We start from the raw sequence: 25,516 nt of genomic DNA on the forward strand, positions 1-25,516 counted from the left end.
AACAGGAAAAAAAATGCATGAAACAACAGTTTCAGGCACTGGACAAAAGGAAGCACAGGACTATACTCCCTGAGAAGAGAAATAAGTGGCCACAGATTACTCCCGGAGGCAGTCTCCAAACTGTGTGTAGGGAACAGGGAGTGAAACAGAGCCCAGTGGTCATGCTGAGTTAAGGAGAGGCTGCAGTTCCTAGAAACTGAGGTGTCTGTAATTTGCAGGCGAAGTACCAGTGAGGATAAAGCTGCAGAGAGAGAATTCCGGAGATCTGCAAAGAAAAAACCTAACGCTGAGGGGGAAAAAAAATCACTGGATTTTCCCAACGAATCCAAACAATTCTGAGGGACATGCCTTAGTAGTGCAGCTAAATTAGTCCCAGAATAAAGGCTCTGGAACAGCCATTAAAAAAAAAAAAGCTTAAAAATAGGTTTTAAAAGATCAAACTGACATCCAAGTTATCCAGTCATACACCGGAATAAAAATCCAGTATTCAACAATATAAAATCCTACATTCAATAAAAATCACCAGGCATGCAAAGAAGCAGGAAAACATGACACATAATCAGCAGATAAACCAATCATCTGAAACAGACCAGAAATAACAGAGTAGACAAGAACCTTCAAACACCTATTATACACATTGTCGATAAACTTGAGGATGTAAAAGAAAACATAATGAGGGAAATAAAAAAAATAAGACTAACATGAAACTTCTAGAAATGAAAAATACACAATCTGAAATGAAAAACATACCAGGTGGGTTTAACAGCAGTATTAGACACTCAAGAAGTAAAGCTCAGTGAATCTGAAGATATCGCCTTAGAAACTATCCAAAACAAGACACACTGAGGGAAAAAACGAGAGAGAACAGAAGCCTTCGTGAGCTGTGGTCTAACATGTAACTGGTATCCCAGAAAAAAATCAAGGTGAAGAGGAAAAAATTTTTTGAAGAAATGAAGAATAAAAAGTTTCCAAATTTGATGAAAACCATACACCCACAGATCTAAGGTCAATGAACCCCAAGGCAGAAGGAACCGTGCCAAGGCACATCACAATCCAACTGATGAAAAACAAGTGATAAAGCAAAAATCTTAAAAAGCAACTAGAAGGGAAAATAAAAGCAACTAGAAGAAAAGAAAGAAAAATTACATAGAGTATAACAAAGAAAAGAATGACAGCAGACTGGCTTCTCATCAGAAATCAGGCAAGGCCTACATTTGACAAGCCCATATCTAACATCATACTCAATGGTGAAAAGTTAAAAGCTTTTCCTCTAACATCAGGAATAAGACAAGGATATTATTCCATGTGGTACTGGAAGTCCTAATCAGAAGAGTTAGGCAGGAAAAAGAAAGAAAAGGCATCCACATCAAAAAGAAAGAAGTAAAACTATCTCTATTTGCAGGTGACATGGTATTACACGTAGGAACTCCTAAAGACTCCACCCAGAAAAAACTGTTAGTATAAACAAATTCAGTAAATTGCAGGATACAAAATCAATATATGAAAATCAGCTTCGGGGAGGAGGGTACAGCTCATTGGTAGAGGGCATGCTTACCATGCACAAGGTCCTGGGTTCAATCCCCAGTATCTCCACTAAAAATAATAAGTAAATAAACCTAATCCCCTCCCCCCAACAAAAGAAAATCTATTGCATTTCTATACACTAACAATGAACTATCATAAAGAGAATTTTTTTTAAAAATCCCATTTACAATTGCATCAAAAAGGGTAAAATATCTAGGAATAAATTTAACCAAGAAGGTTAAAGATCTGTACACTGAAAAATGTAAAACAGTGATGAAAGAAATTGAAGAAGACATAAATATATGGAAATACATTCTGTACTCATGGATTGTAAGAATTGATACTATTAAAATGTCCATATTACCCAAAGTAATTACAGATTCTTCATTATTTCTTAAAAAGATAAATGACTTTTTAAAGCAAAAATAATCCCAATGCATTGTGGAATATCTAACAGGTAAAAATAAAATGTTTAACACTAAGGGATGGGACAAGGGAACTGGAAGTAGGTATATTGTTGTAAGGGTCTTACACTGTACATGTACTGGTATAATACTATTTGAGGTAGACTGTGATACATTAAAGATGAATATTATAAACTCCAGAACAACCTCTCAAAAACTAGAGGTATAGTTAATAAATCAATAGTGGAGATAAAATGGAATTATAAAAAAAATCTTAATTCAAAAAAGGTAGGAAAAGAAAAAAAAAGAAATAAAAATCAGATGGGATAAATAATAGCAAGATGGTAAATTTAAACCTAACATTATTGTAGTTACATTAAATATAAATGGTCTAAAGAGTCTAAAACGCAGAGATTACCAGACTAGCTTTAAAAAAATCAAGATTTAACACTACCAACCAGAAATACACTTCAAATATTAAGAAACAGATAAATTAAAAATAAAAGACTGAAAAAAGATGCAGTGTACAAACATTAATTTAAAAAAGAATCAGAGTGGCTATCTTAATATTAGACAAGGTAGACACTGGAACAAGAAATATTATCGGGGGGAAAAAAGGACATTACATAGTGATAAAGGAGTCAATTCATAAAGAAGACAAATATTCTAAGTATTAGGCACCTAGTATAGTGCTACAAAATACCTGAAGCAAAAATTGATAGAATGTGAAAGAAAAGTTGCTTGCTATCATAGTTGGAGATTTCAATACTCTTCTCTCAGTAAATGATAGGATGAGTAAAAATTAGTATTTGAATGGTTTCAGAGCAAAAATAAACCAAGCAAGTAAACATATCTCATTTCCCCTCTTAATTTATAAAACTTAGGTCTCAAATTATAAAAACTTAGGAGGGGCAGTTTAGATTTGATACAATATTGAGAATGTAATTTTTCAGGCTGAAATCTTGAAACATCACCAGAAATAAATGTGGCTATAATACTTGCAGGGACTTCTTACCACACTGCTCATAGAAGGGCAATGCAAATATTAACTAAAGGCTTAAACTAGGCTTCTGAGAAGTGTAAGCCACATTGACTATTACAATAACACTCTCTTGATTCTGTGCATTATATGTCATTCTTGCAGTCATTTAAACATGTGGCAATAATTGGATCTATTACTATCTGAAAAAACACAGAGTAAATTTTTTTAAATAATTATTTTTACTGAGTGAAGTTTGAGTATCTGTCTGAGTATACATAAAGTGAAGCCAAATTTCCTAATTCAAAAGGAAATTACGGTCAGATACCAATCCCAAGCATATAAACCCAGCCCAGGAAGCAACATCCCTTGTAAGAAGCTGAATTTATGGTAATCAAAATTATAAAATACTATAATGAAAAGTAAGTCATATCCACGGACTTTCTAGAACTTACTTTGAGAAAACTTAGAAATGGGCACATTTAAGGTTGTCAGGTTTTATCTTTTTTTAAAACAGACTTTTAAAACAAAAACTTTATTTTCTAAAAATGATGCAATTTTTTCTCCAGGCAGCTTGATTATCCTCTTAATTCCCACTTTAGAGGAAAAGTTTTCCACCCTGGGGCCTGGAAGGGAGCCTTTTACCATTTCAATGTCTGTGATATGTCTGCATTTTGAACGTATCTCAAATACTCCTCATGAAAACCCTAATGAAGTAGAGGTTTATTATTTCCAAGTCACATTTCTTCTTAGGCCTGTTTCCTTTTTGGAAAAATAAGAAAAGTGGACTAAGTGATCTCTAAATTTTCCTTCAGTTTTGATATTCTGTGACTTTATATAAAATTCTGGTGTTTATTCTTGAGAAGTTTACAGTTTGGTTAGGGAGTTAAAGTAATAATCTTAGGTATCAACAAAAAGTACAAATAACCTCAACCAAGCAAAAATTTCAATATGATTTGATGAACGGCTCTGAGAAATCAGGTTAAAACCCAGTCAGTCAGGATATAAGACACAGAATACACTGGAGGTTAAGCGAGAGAAAGAGAGAAGGGAAGAAGGAAAGGGAGGGGCAGGGAGAGGGTGGAAAGAAGGGAGGGAGAGAGAGGAAAGACAGAGATAAGCCAAGACTAAGCTGATAACTAATGCAAAAATGTAGCACAGTTCCATCTTTGGTCCCTGTAGGAAAACTGAACTATAAAGATATACACTTAGAATTATTGAACTAAATATCTTTTCCTTTCAGCAGAACATTTAAACAAGGCTCATTTAGCAGCTAAATTTAAAATTATTAATTAATGAATTATACATATTTTTAAATCAATTATTAAAAAAAAAAACTCCTATGTGACAGTTTCAAGACACCATCAGTATTGTCCCAGGTACGCCTAGGAAATTCAGGCTTGTCTCATCGAGCATGGGATGCCATTAAAAAGATAAAAAAACCAATCTCAACAACATACCTATTTGCAATGCACACACCTCACCTTATAGCTGTATTTTGAGAATAACTTAAAGGATTAGAGGAAGCTACATAAGGAAAATAAGAAAGAATAATTCTACTCTTCATTAAATTATGACTAATGTTCCACATTTGAACAGAACAAAAACTAGATGACATTTTTAAAAACTCCAACACCAAGCAGTAAGTCAGGAAAGGAATATAAATCGTCATATTACTACTGTGTCTTGTAAGTGACTACAAAGTAAAAAAGAAAATAGCTTACTTACCTCTATAGCGAAGATTCCTTTGTCACGCCCATATAATTTCATCTCTTCTGGAAATTGTTGAAAAGCATGTATGTAAGGAATATACTCCTCTTCAACAAATCTGTATTTTTGAAAAGAAAGTTTTTTCAGTAAGAGATACGTATTGATTTAGCAAAGTAGAAAAAAAGAGGTAAACATGTTGTACTTCAAAGATAAGGTAAGAATGAGTTGAGTACATTGTATAGCCTAAATATTTTTAAGGATAATTAACCTGAAAATATCAATAATTTCCCGCATCCATGTGTGAAGAAAACATTTGGTTGATTATCTAATGATCTCTTAAGTCTCTGCCTAGGTGAACTATTTCTAAAAGGTGTGTTTATCTTAGATTTGCCACCAGGCTCAAAGACGTGGTTCCTTCCTTCCATTCCAGTTCCCTCACGTGATTAGCTCCTACTCATCTTTTAAATCACTTCTTCAGGGAGACCTTCCTAGATCCCTGTCTTCCTTATTAGAGTATCTCCCTTGTCCATCATTCTGTCCCCAGTACCTACGACAACGCATGGCAGGTGCTTGTCACTGGAAGAACAATTAAGGAAAGGAACATCTGTTTACCACTCCATCTCAATGTCCAGTACACGGTAGCTGGTCAAATATTTTGAGTAAATTATTGAGTTTGAAGAAAATAACACATATATATAAATAACCACATATACACAGTTATTTAAAATTCATTCATTCATTCAACAGAAAGTTATTGAGTCCTATATACCCAGCGCTATTCTAGGCTGGAGGGTACAGCAGTGAACAAGACAGGAAAATATTCTTCTTCCCATGGAGGTAAGAGAAAGATTCCAAACAAAACAAGTGAAATCTACAGTAATGTTAGGTAAGAGAAAATGGTAAGGAAAAAAACAGAACAGAGAATGAGGAATGGGGGTATTGCAATCTGTGCTATATATATATATATTTGTGCTAATATATGTATATTAGATTTTTAAAACAAGAAAATTGTTAAGGAAAATAAGATAAAGATAGGAATAAGTACACAAAATATTTTGCCTTGAAATCTCTGCTGTTATGAGAGCTGGCCTGACATCTGGTTTTCAGTTTTCTAGCACTTAAAGAATAGTATTGATTCAATTCGATTTCAAATTATAAATGTGATTTTTTTTTTTACTTTTTAGTCTACTCAATGTTGAGAATTAAGGTAAATATTTTATGTAAAAATGGTGTTTTGTGAAGCTTGATAACACAGGGTTCTTTACAACAGCTCTAAGAGGAAAGCCTCCCCCAGCTAGGTTTTCATTATCTAAAAAAATTTCATATGAAAGTAATTGTACATAGTAATCAGTATTCCTATTATTTTGCAAGTACATTTTTGGTTTAATATTATTTGATATGCAGGATGTATTGCATGCTTATCATTTTTATAACTACCTAGCATTTCCACGTTTATGTATTAATAATTTAGTCATTACTCCCATGTGATGATTCAGCACTGGGAGGTGTTGGGAGTTTAGAGATGACTAAGAAAGGCTTGAAGAGTTCCCATCATGACCCTAGCAGGTCAAACAGCCATGGAAGCCTCAGCACCAGCAGTGCCACAGTGCCCCCATGGAGGGCTACACACAGGGCTGCAGGAGCGGAGGAAGGAACAAGAAACTTGCCCAGGGAAAACAGGATGTCTGCACAGAGCAGGTCTTGGGCATCTGGGGTTTTAACAATTTTCACTGTTTATACTTTCACCATTGCTTTTAATCTCTTCCCAAAGTATTTTTTTTTCTTTCTGAATTTGCATTTCCTTTTAGAAAAATACATACTTTCCCAAAAGATAGCCAATGAATGAAAATTCTAAACAATCTATTTTCCTGATGATCAGATGGGTCTCTGGATCAATCCATAAGTTGACAGAGGACTTGGGATAGACTAAAAGCATTCCACATGCCCCTCGTAACCAGCAGACCACTACTTCAGCTACATCCCCAGGAAACACTGTCTCTACTTATAATTTTATTGTATTTTTCAAAAGTTGCGATCTGTGACAGGCTGGAAAGTTAACAAATTGGTTCTTCATCACAGGTAACTTAAGAAGCACTCACTGCATTACAATTATGTCATGTCTACCTGCAAAACATATCCTGAGCCCCTTCACATCATTCCACTTCTGTCACCACCACCCTAATCCAAGCCACTATCTCTGGTCTTAAGTACAGGAGAGACCACCTGGCCCCCTGCTCCCACCCATGTCTGCCTAGAACCCACTGTCCTCACAGTCGCCTGAACGATCTTGAAAACATAAATCAGATCACGTCTCTCCTGCTAAAATCTTCCGGGCTTACTATCACTGACAGCCAAACTCCCTATAGGTATGGGGTTTTGTTTAGGCGTGATGAGTATGTCCTGGCAAGAGAGGTGATGGCTGTACAGTCTTGTGAATACACTGAAAAGCACTGAATCGCACAATTAAAAAGGGTGAATTGTGTATGAATTATACCTCAGTTTTCTAAAAAAAAATCCAAACTCCCCCTTGGCTATTTCTGGCTCTTCCTTATTATCTCCCTGCCCTCATCTTCTGACTTCTCCTTCAACTTACTCTCATCACAGTGGCCTCCTCTGCTCCTTGATCATACAGAGCTGGCTCTTGCTTCAGGGCCTGGCACCCCCTCTCCCTGGAATGCTAGTACTTCTGATATTCAACTGCTGGCTCTATTTTCATTCAAAGTGCAGCTTAAATTCCACCTTCTCAGTGAGGCCTTCCCTGATAACCAATCTAAAGTAGCCATCGAGTCATTCTCTATCACATCATCCTGTTCCAATCTTCTGAACAGCACTTCACTGTCTGATCATTTCTTACTTATTTATGTATTTGCTCATCTGTTTCCTCCTCTAGCCTTAAACTTCATGAGAGCAAGGACTTGATTTATATGATTCACAACTGTGTCTCACTGTGTTCTAGACTCCAGAACAATACCTAAACAGAGCAGATATTCAGTGAATATTTGTGGAATGAATACATGATGGCTATTTTTATCTATTATTGTTGTTATCGCAAGGTAGGCAAGGCACTTTAAAGGCTATTTTAAGGTTCAGGAATGTATCCTAAGGCCCACAGATGCTGCTAGAGGATTTAAACAGGGTAGTGACATGCGGGATCAGTAACCTTATGATTCAGGTTAGATGGGTCCAAGAATTTGCATTTCTAACAAATTCCCAAGTGATGCTGATACTACTGGTCAGGGGACCACGCTTTGAGAACCTATGACTCTTTTAGAGTGCTTTTCCAAGAAAAGCAGAGAAAGAGGATCAGTGGTGAAGTCTTCTCTCCTATTGCTCCAAGTCCCAAATTTGTCCCACAGAGCAAAATAAAAGCCCTCCAGCTAACTAGATCTAATCTCCTTGAGGGTACTTTAGAATTCCCCTTGGAGGGGGAAGGGAGGAAAGAGGGAGGAAAGGAAGAACAGAGACAGAGGGGCAGGAGAGAAGTAGAAAGAGTGGGGAGAGACAGAGAGACAGACAAATGTGTAGGATATTATCCCCATCCTTCCAACCAAAGACCATACTCTCCCTGAGAAGACTTTAGGGCAAATATTATTTTCTCCATCTTGTTAGATTTCTAGGAGAGTTTTATTACCCCCTCATTGATTGCCCTGGGTAGGACACCTAGCCCCTTTATCCAGCTCCAGTGACATGATTAGACTGCTATTTCTGCAAGATTATTTCCCTCTGGTTATCAGGAGGAAAATGGATAGGAGTGGCACAAGGCTCACTTGGGAGGTTGCTAAGTAATTCAGGTGAAGATAGAATCCAGGTGAAGATAGACACAGAAGGAATGGGGAAAAATGGTTTTGAGTTATTTTGGGAGGATAATTGAGAGGATATAATGACTAACTATACGTAGAGAGAGGAAGGAGGCAGGGGTGAGTCCTAGTACGGGATGCAACAGGGCACAGGGTATTTACAAAGAGAGGAAACATGGAGGAGGGGCTAGATGGCGGAGGTAGATGATGGAGTGGCAGTGTCCAGCAGGCAGCTGTGTATGTGAATACACAGGGCTGGCCCTCAGCAGACAAGTCTGGGCTAGAAATATAGATTCAGGAGTCACCATCATATAGGTGGTAATTAGAGCCTTGGGAGAGGATGACATCACCCAGGGAGGGCATCCAGAACAAGAGGAGGTTTTTAACTTAACAGTAAAATTTACTGAATCATGGACTATCTGCATGTAGAGTTAACCACATCTTGTTGTTCGGTTGATGTGGCCAAATTCGAAGGCACTATCCTCATTTACCGAGGTGTTTTATTCAATCAAGAGGCCTAGTGTCAATGATGATGAAGATGATGAAAAAGACAAAAACAATCATCACTAGCACTGAGTTCTTATTATGCATGTGCTTTCCGTGTAGTACTAATTATTGAAAGTAGTTTCAACCCTCTGAGGTAGATATTATCCTTAGCCTCATTTTACTAATGAGGAAACGGAGACAGAGAGGAATTAAATAACTTACACTAGAGGTCCTATAACACATAATGGCAGAGCCAGGATTGGAACCCAGGAGTCTGGTTCTAAATTTGTGCTCTTAAAAAATCACTTCACACAGTGATTAAACCCAAATGTTGCTATTTAGAACACATAGTATGACAAGGGAAAAATGAATACATTAATGACTTTGGCATATCTTCTATTTAATGAGAAATTCTTATATTCAACACCATAATTCATTCATTAACTATAAAACCCTGTAGATTATCTTGAAAACTGTAAAAGCTATCTACATAATAGGTTCTTCTAATAGTTTTGTTTTCAATTTTACCTTATAAACATACTCTATATTTTAGCTCTTTAACAACACCAATGCATGCTTGTGTGTAACTATTAATAACCATTTGCCAACATAAAGGTCATCTGTTCATCTTCTCGCTTAAAAATGAAAAATACTTCACACTACTCAGGTACTTAAATGTCACTTTTCATCTTCAAAGCATTTTGCTCACACTAGATAATTAATTTTATAAGACCCCATGTAAGATAAAGAGTATTATTTCCACTATGTAAATAAGGAGACCAAGGAGATGAATTATTAGACCAGGGAATATTAAATTTCAGAGTCAGAACTCAACCACCCAATCTTTCCCTTCCTTAATTTAAGGCTCCTTGTAAAATTCAAAATACCCAAAGGCTGTCCCCTAGTTCACACAGATAATCAGCAGAAGCATCATCATACAAGAGGCCCACTTACCTCAAAAGATCTGACAGAGTAACTGTCTCTCTCTGCCAAAGTAAGGACAGATAGCAGAAAGCAAGCGTCCTTGGCATAGACATCTTCACAATCCCTTTCTCCTTTCGTAGAGAATATTCAACTCCATCAAGAGATCCAGAACAGATAGATGCCATTTCTTAAGGGACAAATGGAGATTTTTTTTAAGTGCAAACAACTATTTTGGTTAATAAAAGAAAAAAAACAGCAAAATCCAAAGAGGTATTTTTAAATATCTTAAGTTACTGATATAATCTTTACAAAGAGCAATTTGGCAATAAAGAGCAATGATGATTTAGAAGAAAACTGGCCAAAAAGCTCACTGCTGGTTCTTTGTGGCAGTGGGATGAGCTGAGACTCCAAGGAGGGATTTGTTGTTTGAATTTTTCATAGTGAACACGAACAATTTTTGAAAGAAATAAAAGGATAAACGATTACAAAGCAAAGCAAAAATGTGTAATTCCTTTGAGTCACACCTCAACTCACACCTTCTCTGAGATGTTCTCCAAACTCTGGCTAAGGCGGCCTGTCCCACTCCCATCCTCTAGGCATCCTCCCCCGCCCCCCGGGCGTGATTTCATCCTCAACTCATTCATTCCACAAATACTTATCCATCTCATTCTTTGTGACACTCTTCTAGGTCTGGGGAAATGACAGTGTACAATATCTCATCTCTCTTAAAACTTGTGTACTAGTAATGGGAGACAGCCAGTAAATAAACCTATATACATACACATATATACAATTAACAGATATTTGTAAGTGCAACACAGAGAAACAGCAACACAGGGGCATACAAAATGATGGGACGGGAAGAGACGTGCTATTTAACATGGGTGGTCAGAGAAGCCTCTTTGGGAAGGTGACATCTGAGCAGAGACCTGAATGAATTCAAAGAGTAAGTCTCGAGGACCCGGGGAAGAACACCAAGTGCATCAGCAGAGTCAACCTGAAGGAACAGCAAGGAAGCCAGTGTGGCGAGAGCATCACAGATGGAGGGAAGGTGGTAGGAGACGACAGGTGAGAATAAGAAACCGTATTATTAAAGGGCTTTGTCGGTCATGGTTTGTACTTTGGATTTTATTCTAAGTATGATAAGAACAGCTGGAGAGTTTTGAACAGAGGAGCAATATGATCTCATTTATGTTTTTTAAAAGGCTACTCTGGCTGCAATGAAGAATGGAGTTCTGGGACGGCACACAGGAGACCACTATTCCACAATGAAGGGCACTTGTACTGGAGTGGCAGCACTGCAGATGGTGACAAGTGGCTGGATTCTGGACATATTTTGAAGGCAGAGTCAAAAGAATTTGCTGCTGGATTGGATGTGAAGTATGAGAAAAAGAAAAGAAAAGTAGGATTCTAAGGTTTTGGGCTTGAGCAACAAGGAGAATGGAGATGTCATTTCGTGAGACAAGGAAGATGGCGAAAGAGCAGGTTTGACAAGAGAAATCAAGATATCAGAGTTGCACATGTTAAATGTAAGATTTTATTAAACATACAAATGGAAATGTTGAGTAGGCAGCTGGATATAAAAATCCTATAGTTCAGAGGGGAGCTGGGCAAGAGAGAGGAGTTTTAGAGTCATCAGGATAGAGCTGGTGCTTAAAGCCAGGAGTGAGGGTAGACAGAAGAGCAGGACTAGGAATGGCCCTGAGACTGCAAGCTTTCTTGGGCAACAACTCTCCAAATTATCCCTCAAAATCCCCTTTCCAAACCCTGTAAATCCTTTCTAGCATTCATCGGTAACTGAACTTTTCTTTTTCAAGTGTGCATTTAATGTCCAGCTCCTCCTACTGCAATCTAAGCACCCTGAAGACAGAGTCTTGCTCACCACTGCGTCCCGGGTACTCAGAACAGCCTCCAGCACAGAGGAGGAGTCCAATAAATACTTGGTGACAAGTGGTCTAACTGTTCTACTTCTAAGATTTCATCCTGATGAAATGATTTTTAAAACATGCAAAGATTTAGGGTCAGGGTATGCTGTAGCAACACTGTGATATGAAAAAAGCTGAAAACAACCTAAGTGACTGAAATGGAAATTTAATTAAGTAACTCTGTGCAATGAAACAGTGTGTAACAATTTACACAATGAGATCAGTAGCTCTCAAATTACAGTCCCTGCACCAGGTGTATTAGCGTTGCCTAAGAACTTATCAGAAATGCAAACTCCTGCACCTAGCAGTCCGTGGTCTAACAAGCCCTCCAGGCGACTCTGATGGATGCTGAAGTCTGAAGACTGCTGTTTTAAAAGGCTATGCAAACCCACAGATTTCAATAAAATATTATTTTAAACATTCTATATGTATTATATAAATAACAAGACGTAGGGACTTGCAGTTAAGACGGCAGACTGAAAACATACATGAGCCTCTGTTCTGTCCCACTACAATCACAAAGAAATTTCTTAAAGATATAAATGCAAGAACAAACAATGTGGAAAAGGAGACACCCGCAATAAAATTCTAAAAGCTGGAAAGCAAATGGACAGGTGATTATTATTGTCTTAGCAGTTCTAAGAAAGCTGGGTTCAAAGCCAGCAACAGGGAAAGCCAGAAATCAACCTAACTCTCCCCCGGGGACCTCTAAGGAAGGCTCAGGAATTGGTTAAACCAGGTACCCCTGGAAATTGAGTGAAGGAGGACTAACACCAGGAGGACTGCTTGAAAGTCTGGTTAAGAAATTAGATGCCCAGACTCCTCCTCAAATTCCACGCAAAGACGGCTTCTCCCCAATCTTGGTACAAAATTGGAAATTTCTCCTCTAGAGATGGTAAAACAAAGGGTTCTCTGGAATAGGACATGTCAGTCACATACACAGTTGATGGTAGGGGCATTTTATTGAAAATAAGAGAATTAAGTTAAAGTTACATATTGAATATTGAGCCATTTCCCTACTCCCCTGCGGCCTTCTTCCCACCCAGGTCCCAGAACAGCCAGGATTATACTCTACTAATAAAAGACACAGAGATTTTTCTGGAAAATTTGATCAGCTCAGGGAGAAAAGATTTAAAGATGCTGGAGGTTCACTAAGAAAAACCAGCTAGATCACCCTCTAGTAGAGCAGAGCTGAGAAGATTCACCATGGGTACAAAGCTTTCAATCAAGCTTTTCAATCTCCATTCTTAAACAGGACTAGCCTTCTTAGGCTCATTAAACACCTGAAGAAATCTGTAATATAAAAAGCAGAGGCTAAAACAAATTTTCAAATCAGCAGGGAAGAACATTAATATCCTCAGCGAAATAAAGATGCTCCAGCACAATGAAGGAGTAAACCAAGAAAGAAGATGAAGTGAGATCAAGGACGTAAGAAATCTAACAAAAGAGAGGTGACAGACTCCTCAGGATGGTGGTAAAGAGATCCCCAAAACAGCTGGGACACAGGGATAGAGATACACCACTCTACACCAGAGCAGGTCAGAAGCTCCAGAAAGTCTCTTTCAGAAGATGAAACTGACAGAATATCTACGGAATTGGGAGACTTTTAGAACTGAGAGGCAGTGTGGAGATACATTAGTAATAAATCATAGATTAATAATAAATAGAAAACCAAACAAATAACAAGACAACTCTCTGTGTCACTGTGCAGTCCAACAAGAAGTGCGAATATGCTCATAAAACGAATTTTTAATCTTTGGAGGGCAAGGCGCTTGCAAAGAAGCAGTCCATACAAGAAATGTTTTGTTGAAAATTTCATATAACCAGACTTGACACAGATTTCAACAATCCCAAACACCAGAGGGTTTGGAAGCTATCTCCCAAAGAACTCTAACAGCACACATCAGATTCTAGCAATCTATAATAAAAGTTTGGTCTGCTCTTTGAGCTCTGTTTACCACCATGTTTTGTTTTTTTAAAGGAGTATGGAAACAACTAAAATCATGAATAAATGCTTTGAGGAGAAGGTCTATACCTGTAACCTTTCAACTATTCCTTATCTATTTTAAATTATGGAATTAAATCGGAAAGTAAGACACACATACATACATACACACATAATAAGGTAAGCTTTTATCAGCTTGCATTAGTTTATGCTGAGAAACTGGGCGTATTATCTTTGACTCTTGCCTGTCTTACCACAGGGCTAAGTTCTATCATTTCTCAGCTGCAGCTTTTCTCTGAAAACTCTGAGCGTATTACACCTGCCCTTACTGAGCTAGCCTCCTTCTCTCTGAATCTCCTTACTGTACATCTCCCTTGAAAAACCACACCCAAAAAGTCATATGGAGACAATGTACCTTTTAAAAAACTGCACTAGGATTTCATTTAGTTTACCTTTCTCCTTGCCATATGATTCAACAAGTCGTTCTTCCTTGCTAGGCCAAGTTCCCTTTCTTGGAATATGAAAAGAGTGGACTACATTATTTGTAAGAGGCATTGCCAGCCTTAAAATTCTAGGTAGTCTGATTCTCATTTTTACCTGATTGTGGTGCTTTGACGATGGAGAAAGGCTTTCGAGCATGGCCATCAGGCTGAGACTCTGCTCCACTTTCAACAAAAGAAGGACAGCTGAAGTCACTCAGCAGCTCAGGGGCGCTATCGCAGTCCGAATGACTTGGATTATCTTCTAATACCTAATTTGTAAAATAATATAAATTATTATTGCATGGGAAACGACAACACAATTAATTTCCACAAACTTGAACAACTCCTGAGCATCACAAACACCAGGAAAGAAATCACTCTAGACACCTGTGTCTGCCCCGTCCCTGAGACCAAAAGACCTTGACTTCTGCCAGGGCTCCCCAGCAGCTCCCGGCAATGCTCCTCGGAGAGGGGTTCCACGCAAGTGGGAGCGAGGAGGCAGCAGCCATACCAGGCCTCCTTCTCCCTGTAACTAACAGCGCTCTTGCATCTACACTAATCTACACTAACAAAAACATCAAGTGTCAATAATGACCCCAGGCACACTGAGGCTGGACAGGGACTATCTCTCACCATTGTTTAATTTTTCACACACATGTGGCTGAAATGGTGGTCAGAGCGGCCCTAAGGAAGGTCAGCTGGCTGGCCACCTAAAGGCCTCATTAACTGACCACATTACCACCTTGGGGAACTACCACAATCAAAAAACCACGCTCTCAGCCATGCAGGCCAAGAAACTTGATCTTATTATGAGGACATAAAGCTCGTAATAAAGAAACTCAGAGAATGAAGCAAAAAAATCAGGGACAGGATAATGCTTGTGTCTTCTGTCAAGCACTTCCCCTCCCGACAGGCAAGCCCACGAGAGACTAGGCAACGATAAAGCTGGCTGATAAGCAGAGACTCATTGAGAAAACTGAAGCAATCCTAAGAAACTTCCACAGGCCCCTGCAGGCAACCATCCATCAGCAACTCTGCCTCACGCTCTGCCCTCGGTCGGATTCTTCCAGTGCACTAGCCAAGCTCCCGTCTAAAGCCAGTTCCTCCCTTGGTGCACTCAATCCCACCCCTCTCCACTCAAAGATCATCACTCACTTCTACTTCTCCGTCAAGAATGTCTCTCCTGTATCACTCCTAGCAGTACACCATCATGAATTCCACTTAAAAAAAAAAAAACTCTCCTCGACTCCAGCTACAATGCAATTTCTTTGTACTTCTTTTCAGCAAAAGTGTTGAGAGACTTGTCCAGACTTGCTCCCCACTGCTCCACTGGTCACTTTTTGGCTCTTCCTTCCTGACCCAGAGGCAGCATTTCTCACAGATGATCACTGCCCTCTTCTTAAGACACTTTGTTCCTTAGTTTCCATAATGCCCCCCTCACTCTCTTGGCTTTCCTCCTACCTCATCAGCTGTTCCTCAGACTTCTCAGCTGGTTCCTCTTTTATCCCAGACAATTCAACCCTAGAGTGGCCCCAAGCTCAATTCTCAGTCCTCTTCTCTGGCTTCACTCCTCAGGTATGCCATCTGGTCTTGTGGTTTAAATACCATCTACTACTTTACTGTTTTCACCTCCACAATGCACACCCCCGTCTCCATATTTTGACGTCCTTGAAATCAGGATGTATCTCACAATCAATGGCACATCACAATCTAATTTGCAACATGATTTTCTTTCTTTCTTGAGGGTACCTAACGGTGCATCGCACAAACAATGGCATTTTAGATTTGATGATTATACTGTAAGCTGACAGCTGCCACATTTATATCTCCAGCCCAGACTTCTCTCAACTGAAGACTTGTATACCTAAGCACTTGACAGTTGTTCTTGGATGTCCAGCAGCTGCCTCAAACTTACATCCAAAATTGAACTATTAATAGTCCTGCTCTACCTGTTATTTCTAGCCTTTTTCTTCTTAGGACCTATCCTTTCACTGCTGGGTCACTAAACTCTGCACGTGGAACCTATGAGACTCCCACCAAACAAGGAAACACTGAGCCCAGTTTCCAAGCTCTTAACAAACATGTGTCAAATAGATTCAGAATCTCTTCTCAGGCCTGGAGAGTAAGTATCACACATCAAACACATCAAACACACTTATCAAGCCTGCACTTCTCAGCAGTAGAATCCTCCTCTACCCCAAATAAATTGACCCGTGGCATATTTATAAAGCAGTTAGAAGCAAACTGATGGTTGGGGTGCGGCGATGAAGCACCTAGATTTAGCTTTCTTCACCTAATGGCTTCTGAGAAGAGTTGGTAGCTGAGCTGAATCTTGAAGTGCCAGGTAAAGCAACAGGTGTTCCAAGCGAAAAGAATAACATGCAAAAAAGCTTCTAACAGCACCGTGACAGAAATCCCTCAAGCTCCTATTTGGAAACTTAACCACACATTTCTCTATGTTTCAACTGGTCAAATAAGAAGTCAAAATTAATTTCAGCATCTAGGTCAGTGACCCCATCCTTCTGGAGTATAAAGGAAACTTCTTCACTGAAAATCCTCTGATAAGCACCATAAACCCAGGAAAGGTTCAACCTCATCTTAATCTCTACCTCTTCCTAGAAATGTCTTCTGGTTCCACTTCCCAGACTTACCGCAGTTTTCCTTCCAGTGGTATAAACTGGGTTTTTACAATATGCTTGCTTGCTCTTCTGAAGGTAGCGCTTCCAAAAATTATGCAAAACTTCATTCTAAGGTGGAAGGGAAATGAGTGGTGATTCAGGTTATGATGACAAATACACTGGCACATCTATACTACGGAAGCTCTAATCTCTCATACTTCACATATTGCCTTCCATCTAAATGTGTTCCTACCTTTCTTATTTAATTGTCCTTAAAAAGGGTTGTCATTTCAATAGCAGGTATATGGAAAACACTGAATAAATTCTTTGAATCTTACATTTTAGGGAAGGAAGGACTAGTTGCTTAAAGTCACCTAGTAGAATACCTTCCTTTACAAGTTAAGTAGATTAAGATTCAGAGAAAGCAAGCAACTTATATGTGACTACAGAGCTACCACTGGGTCTGGTGACCTACTGACCCTCCCACCCCAACCCAAGTGAAAGTAAAACAAAACAAACGAAACAACTTGTGCATTTGCTCATCACCCACTAGGGACAAGATATCCATGAGCTTTAACACAGCACTGCAGGATAGCTATTAACCCTCCTCTTACCACTGAAGATACTGAGTAACTCTGCCACAGTGACCCAGCCAATAAGCAGAAAAGCCATGGACAGGATTTGGAGTCAGTTCTGATTCTGGAGCCCGTGTTCTAATCCTAATGTCATTCCTGTGCCATGAGACTGGTCAGGTCTAAATGGTTATGCTCATTGGCTGATTTCAGAGAAACTGTCTTCAGGATTAACCCAGATGAAGCAGGTAGAAAGCTATACAGGAGTAATCCCCACTGAAGCTGTTCGGTGTAACTACCTGAAGCTATTAAAGCACCTATACGCAGGGTGACTACGCAGGAGATACCACATTCACAAGTCCCCAGCCTGCCAGGAACCTGCTCTAATGCAGTAACCACCGTGGGTGAGGCTCAGAGTCCGCTTAGGCCATACACTGGTCTAGGAGCCACTGCTCTGACCTGCTGCAGACACTGGTCTGAACAGCAGAGGCTCCTGTACGAATCTTTTCTTCGTGACCTCAGTACACATTGACCTTCCTCCCTCCTGTTTGCCCTTGTTGTTATTTATGCACCTATTTTTATAAAACTTCATGTTTACTCATTCCATATATGCATAAAATCCTCTCTCCAGCTAAGCTGAATTGCTAAGCACTTTGTTTCCAATGATGGGCATAAAGCAACTGTATAATAACTACTTGTCTGATAACCAATTTTTTAAAGAATTCCAGAAATGGCTTCAACTAGCTGAGGGAATATGAAATCCAAATAACAGGCAGGATCCCATGGTCACCTGAGAGACGGCCAAGTCAGTGTGGCTCCTGGGCCAGGAGCATCAGGACCCCTGGGAACCTGCTAGAGATGCAGATGCTTAGGCCCTATTCCAGACCCACTTCGTCAGAAACGGGGGTGCGGTCGAGCAAGCTGTGGTTTTAACAAGCCCTCCCCGTGATTCTTACACACATTCAAGTTTAAAAACCACTGGTTTAATGTCTCACTCCCCGAAGTGCATTCTCTAGAACTCAGGTCCTCATGGATGCTACACACACATACACACACAAAGGGTGTTCTTCTCCAACATTGTATACCACGTCCCCTTAAAAGTTAAAGAACATTAACCCATAAAAGGCACCAAGGAGTGGGCAAAGTTATTTGTTTTATTTTAACCCAATGTTTCCTAAGTATCTGAAGACCAAAACCTTTCTTATCTATCTTTTGGATGTATTGCTTATTTACATCCTGTAGAACACACTTCGGGAATTGCTGGCCTAGTAAAAGGATTAAAGCAAAGTCATTTGGAAAATGATTCTTCCAGTAGGTCTTGTTATTACTGACAGCCCTACTATTCTCCTCAGTCTTACTCTAAACCTACTGTTCTTCAAACAACAAAATGTGAAGCTGACACCCAGGTACAAATGGACTTACCTTTAACTCTGGGCCTACTCCAAGGGTCTGTAAGGCGTCTGCTTGTTGACAAAGTATGTGCTGGAAACCTTCACACACATACCAATCCCAGCCTTTCTCTAAGTGACAAATGACATGTTTCAGATGTTAGCATTCCTAACTTACTAACTATAAGGCTGCTACATGGTTACAATTGTGTTTTCCACACTACAACTGAAATTTTTTCCTACCCGAGTAGGGTTTCCATTCTTACATTCTCTTGCTTCCAGTCTGGGGAATCTATACCCAAATGCTAAAGCTAAACATGACTTTAATAACTGATCAGATTTTAAATAGCATAAATAACCTGTAATTTTTCTGAAATATTAATGTGTGAGGCAGAAAAATGAATAATCATCATGTTAAAAAAATGAACTAAGTTTTATGAATGTATACTGAACTGAACAAAGCCCAGCAGAACCCTAAATGAAAGGCTACTCAACACACAGCCACTGGGTCCACCGCTCCTCTGTTCCAAATCACAAGACAGGGAACAACGAGTATGTGGAGAATGAATGAACACAAGCCAAGATGGGAAGCTCCAGGACTGCAGGAAAGGGCAGTAAGAAAAGAAAGAGAGAAAGAGAGAAAGGAAGGGAGGAAGGGAGGGAAGGAGGGAGGAAGGAAGGAAGGAAGGAAGAAAAGAAAGGAAGGAAGAAAGGAAGAAAGAAAGAAGGAAAGAAAGAAAGGAAGAAAGAAGGAAAGAAGGAAAGAAAGAAAAAAAGAGAGGGAGAGAGGGAGAGAGGGAGGGAGGGAAGAAGGAAGGAAGGAAGGAAGAAAGAAAACTGTACAGCAGCATTCTCCTTTTCTCAAGATGGTTCCAGGCTACAAGGTGAAGCTGAAAGCTGGAAAACTAAGATTCACTGAGCTTTGCCTGGTTACTAGGTGTCTGCTGGGTATTTTTAGTAGGTTATTTTCTTCAATCCTCAGAACAACCCTAAGAGATTGGGAAGAGATCTGCCACTATAAAAGATAGAACTACATGATTAAATAAAACTAGCAGTTAAAGAAAATGTTAAAATCTGTTAAGACCCTTATGTTTTACTTCTCCCTGATGGACAAATACTGTCACTCTTTGAAAAGTATGTTATCAGCACTTTTTGCACACAGCTTCTGAAGTCTGTTACTATGACTCCAAGATGCCCTCTCCCCAGCAGAAGGTCTCAGGGACTCCTGTTCCCCTCCCTCACCTCAGTGTCACAAGGTCTCCCCACCCTGATGACTAACTCCGTTTCTGTAAAGGGTCTCAGGTTGTATATGAGTAAAACAGAAAGCCTGTAATTCTGATGCATTCCAAAGGTGAGGGGGTTTAAACTCTTCAAGCTGTATCCGTGTCTGCTCGCTTCTTCCCACACACTATTCTGACAAACTGATAAAGTCATATTTTAAATTCTGAGTTTGGGTTCCGACTCTATATAACAAACAGTATTACACTCTCACTTTATAGATGAAGACACTAAGGGCAAAGAGGTTGAATATAAGACCTGACATCTAATTTGAAGGACCTACAGTTCCTTCGGCAATTCAAGTTTAAATGATACACATTAATTACTTAGATAGGTCAAGTCCAAATTAATCAGGTCTTACGCTAACAAAATGTAATTAATCAGGTTTTAGCCCAATAAAAACAGTCATTACTAAAGGTTAAACAGAAACACGAGCTAGCCTTTAAGCATTTTCTCTGTTATTCTAAGAATGCCAATGTACTTCATATAGAAATTTCATCAACATTTCATACACAGTTCCTGTGGGTATCCTTAAAGTTACCTCATGTAGAAGAGTCCACATTATCATTAGCCTGGTTTCAAGCTTGGGAATCTGGCCCTAGGCAACCAGTCACAGAAATAAAAGCACCAGCTAAACTTTACCTCAGATTCTTCTCAATAATGGTTAATTATATGTACTCATTGGATTAATGAAATAGATTACCTTTCAAAGCACACCCATGCTGAGGTTACTTTAAAGGAAAACAATTTCCCCTATTTTAAAAGGGTGTGTTCAGAATTCACTGTGAGAAATGGATTTCTGAAAGTTGAATATCATGTTTAACTCACCTCGCCTGACAGCTCCATAGTTGAATCATTTCAGAAAATAAGCATTTTTTTAAAAGCACAGAAAATCATATAATGACAGATACAGAACAGAAAAACATATGCCAACAGATAAAAAGGAAATATGCTCCCTTTGCTATTGCCTTTTGCATAATAGTTGCTCCACTGGAAAATCAAGTCATTAACAACAAGCAGAATAAAAAATGGACATGCTTTAAGACATCTGCTTCCAATTTTACCATCAATAACTACCCACTTTAATTCTACTTTGGATTACCTGCTTGAAATTCTGATAACTTCTCTAGAATCTATTTAAAATTCTATTGCACATCCCCAAATCAGGAAAGTGAAAATATAACTGAAAAATGCTAAGTACATATGAAGAAAGTGCTTACCAAGTTTTTGTTTTCTTTTAAGCCCCCGGTTGATGGCTTGTATTTTAGTATTAGGAATAGCCTCAGTGTTTACAACTTCCTTAGATCTCTGAAGGAAACAGAAACAGACCATTGAAAGATAGTTTTACATCTCCCTAAATACATTTCCAAGCATGCTCTGGGAATTATAATGGTCTAAATTGTGAATAGCAGGACCAATAATGGTAATGTTTGGGGAAAATTATATCAACTGTAACATTCTGGTTAACCTTTATGTTGCTTTCTGAGTTAAGGCTTCTCAGTACCTAACCTGTGTCTGTATCATAGTAAGCACTAAATAAATGTTTGTCAAATGAATAAACTGTTACTTTAAATTAATTTTTAATTGTTTCAAACCACAAACCTAAAGTCAAATTTATTCAATTTTTTTCTCCATCCAAAACATACTTTGAAATTAATATAATTTCCATACTTACTGTAGTCAGTAATGCCTAAGCTACACACACATCAGTTTCATCCTACTTTTCTATGTGTTTGAATAATACTCTAAAATAGCTTCATTTATGAAATTATAAAAGTACGACTTTTTATTCTTAGTCAAACCTATAGGATTTGAGATTGATTAAACGGTGAGTACAATTCATCCCAAAGTCTTCAATTCTAAGCGCTCTCAAAGGCTGGTACCAAAGATTCTAGTTCTCTCACAAGCAAAATATAAAAGCATTAAATGATGGAGAAAAGATGAAGATTTTTAACCAACAAGGAACATTTATATGTTAGTCTAAATTTAGAGATTTGGAATGAAATTTATCTTCAACTTTCATTAAGAATAAAAGAAATGTCTCTAACAACAGGATTTTTGGAATGTATTCACTCTAGTCTCTGAAACCACATTCAAAGCAGTTCTGGTGGACTGGCTTGGCCATACTGAGAACATAAGACATGCCAGAATACACACAAAAGCAGTTACCCCACAAAGACAGGTAAAACCTATAAAGAATAGGCAGGAAAAGAAAGGCTTAAAATCTGGATTAGATAAAATGTGAAACAACTAAAAGCTAGAGAAAGCTAAATATCCAAACTGGAGCTATAATTCATTAAATTACTGAATGGTTACATCGTGGAATATTTATACAGTCAATTAACAGGTCCACAAATGTTTAGAATAACACAGGGAAATTATTTATTAAGACAGAAGATTCAGCAGTACTCACTCACATCCCCTTGACCTTCTCATACACAGAAAAAAAGGAAAAAAAAGGATTAAATGGAAGCTATTGAGATGTGTATTGAGATCACCGGTGATTCTAGCTTTCATCTTCATAATTTCCTAATTTTCTAGATAAATTTGCTCTTACGATTATAAAAATCTATTAAACTCATATAATTCTGGCCTACTCCTTTATTAAATACCCATGGAATGCTTGCAAGAATGTCTATAATATAAATTGGCCAGATTTAAGACCTGAAAAACTTTTTTCCTGTATAAAATCTACCAAGATAACATCCTAATTCCTTTATCAGTTCAGGAGGTCTTTTCCAGACTGTGGAGAGGATCTAGAACATGAGAATTATATACAGAGTAAGTGCAAGGGCAGTGAAAGGAGCAGAAAATTAGGGAAAGTTGTATCATGACTTCTACTCTTTGAAGGTGTAACTGCCCCCCGCCGGCTGGACTTCAGCACCGCCACATCTAGCTGCCACACCAGGCCACCACATGCCAGGCAGCACCAATCATGCCGTATTCTCTATGAAGAAATGCCTGCCTGCCACAGAGCCAGGAGAACCACTGAGGTTGTGCAACACACAGCTTTGCCTATCACGGGGGAGGCACTGGGATAGCTTCTTGGCCTAAATAAAGATGTTGCCCACCCTCAAGAATGCTACATTTTTTTTTTAATTGAAGTGCAGTCAGTTATAATGTGTCAGTCTCTGGTGTACTGCACAATGTCCCAGTCCTGCATATACGTACATATATTCGTTTCACAAGGAATGCTACATTCTCGACAAATTATCCCATGTGGGCTGATATCTTTCAAATGTGGAAATAGTTGTATTAGGATCTTTCAGGTTAAAAAATGACTGCAGCAGATTCTATCTGACAGAAACGAACAGAAACACTACCAAAGACAGAAAGAAAAGAAGTGATTAGTTTCTAAGTGAAGTTAGAAGTTAATGTAGTTTAATTTCTACAGAAATAGTGTGCTGACTTCATCTGATAATGGTGAAGAGTCCATTTAGACACACTCTTCCTTCACTGTGTTTAAACTGCACTGCTGGTACAAAAGCAAAAACTGCTGATGTCTCAACATGCATCAAAGCAGAAAGGATCAAAGTGCACATATTTAAAGTGTACAATGTGATGTGTGTGTATGTGTATATGTGTATCCACAAAACCATCAGCACAGTCAAGGTAATGAACATATCCACTAACCCAACAATTTCATCGAGTGAGTACGTATTAGTATTCTGTGAGACTGAATGGGAAGTAGACATAAGAACTTCCACTGCAGACTGAAGAACAATGAAAAGCTCTTGTGTGATCGAGTTGCAATCTAAATTAACTACTTTTCTTAAGAAAAAAAAAATTTCTTTTTATTTTTTCGTATATTTTCTCCAGGTTTTTAGTTCTCTATGGTAGATTCCTGTTACTCCATCCTGACCAGAAGTTCACAAAGTTACTTTTATTTGTTCCAAATTCACCTGTCTTAGGTCTTTATGGCAAAGGTAATACAGTTGTTCCTTCCTGGCTCTGTAGACTTTGAGCAAACGCTTTTCTAGAGAGAAGAGTCCTGGCATGTTAGGCTTGTCCAGTAGCAGGTTGTCCACACCCTTGCTTATTTTGGTGATACTGCCCTGAAGGTGTGGTAACCAGAACAGGACCGAGCACTCCCAGTGTGACGGCAGTCTCATTTACCAAGGATCCACAGGACAGTATGCCAATCTCTATCCTAAGAGGCAGGTGTGGTGGAGGAAGATGAACACAAGTCAGAAGACTGAGGTTCACGTCCTGGCTCAATACTTTCTATGTGTGTGACTTTGGCAAACTCACTCAACTGACCAGCCCTAGCTGCCCCCTCTAACAGACAGGCTTAATAGCAGAGTTCACAGGTTGTTATAAGTAGGAAATAAATTAATGGATAAGAAAACACTGTAATGTACAAAGACATAATGATAAGGAAGCATATTTCGAATACTCTCAATAGTCCTCAATCATTGTAACATTCCATCCTCCAAACCTCTAAACTACCTACCACAACACATTAAAAACTCTCAACTAAGTACTAATAAAAAGAAATCTACCATCTTCTAAGGGCAATTTCGATTATTTCCCCTTAGACTATACTGTCTGAATCAGGAAAACATTTTTATACATGGCCCAACATAACTTCAAAAGTTTTTCCTAAATCTAGTTTACAAATTTCCTTAACCCTTGTGTAAGCACTTGAGGACCGTTTACATTCTTGGAATTTGCGCACTGCCTGAGTGTTAAGAATGGATCAATTTTTTTGAGAACTGTGTCACATATTGGGCTGAAACTGCAATTTTTAAAACACTAGCAAATTCACAGATGAGATCTGTTACTTACTTCTGTAACATTGTGGCAAGAAGTGCAATAATATTTGCCTTCATCAGTAAGACCCCAAGAGACAGCAGCACACTGAGTACAACGTTCTTTGAACTCTTTCTGTAAGAGAAGAGGAAAACCATATTTAATACATTGTACCGAAATAAACCCTGAAATTCTATTTAGAGGGTTCCCTGCAATTTTACCCTACAATAAAGAATCATCGGAAACAGAAAATACATCAGAGAAATTATCTGTAAACAAGGGGAACAGCAGTTCGGTCTGAGCAGCTTGAAACTGAATTAAACTAATACATGTTTCTAAAATATATGGTGTGTGAGGGGAAAAAAAGAAGAAAAGGTGGTAAGGATAAAACGGGGGGAAAAAAAGATAAGTAAATAAAACTTGGAAATGCTGTAAGGAAAAATGGTGACAAGATGTCACTACAGAGAAGACTTAAAACACAGAAATAGTACCATTTGGAACTTTCACCAGTACACTAAAAACACATACTTACCATAAAGGAACTAGAGTTTTATTAGGGTTATTTCAAGTTTTGAGTTGTTCATTCAGCAATATAAGGAGAACCAACCATATGTGAACTAAGCACTTATCTAGCTGCTGGGGATTCAGGAGTGAACAAAACAGACATGATCCCTACTCGTTGCTATACAGGCTAACGGTGCGTTCTAATTGTTCATTTCATTAATGTAGCAT

General features: G+C 38.6%; 1 protein-coding gene across 3 annotated transcripts in view; it reads right to left on the bottom strand.

The window, feature by feature from the left end:
* The window catches only part of TAF1B (TATA-box binding protein associated factor, RNA polymerase I subunit B), a 50,589-nt gene that overhangs the window by 24,205 nt on the left and 868 nt on the right, over positions 1-25,516 (bottom strand). For 2 of the 3 annotated variants that reach the window (XM_031684758.2, XM_072938221.1), the window contains exons 2-8: positions 24,821-24,919; positions 21,253-21,340; positions 18,789-18,886; positions 16,828-16,923; positions 14,292-14,445; positions 9,855-10,011; positions 4,636-4,735 (exon numbers count right to left, since the gene is read on the bottom strand). In XM_031684758.2, coding sequence (XP_031540618.1) covers positions 4,636-4,735; positions 9,855-10,011; positions 14,292-14,445; positions 16,828-16,923; positions 18,789-18,886; positions 21,253-21,340; positions 24,821-24,919 — 792 coding nt within the window. Of the gene's footprint in view, positions 1-4,635; positions 4,736-9,854; positions 10,012-14,291; positions 14,446-16,827; positions 16,924-18,788; positions 18,887-21,252; positions 21,341-24,820; positions 24,920-25,316; positions 25,471-25,516 lie in introns of those variants that run through there. The other variant, XM_072938222.1, reaches the window with a different exon arrangement.

This window comes from Vicugna pacos, chromosome 15 (genome assembly GCF_048564905.1).
Source record: "Vicugna pacos chromosome 15, VicPac4, whole genome shotgun sequence".
NCBI classification, from domain to species: domain Eukaryota; kingdom Metazoa; phylum Chordata; class Mammalia; order Artiodactyla; family Camelidae; genus Vicugna; species Vicugna pacos.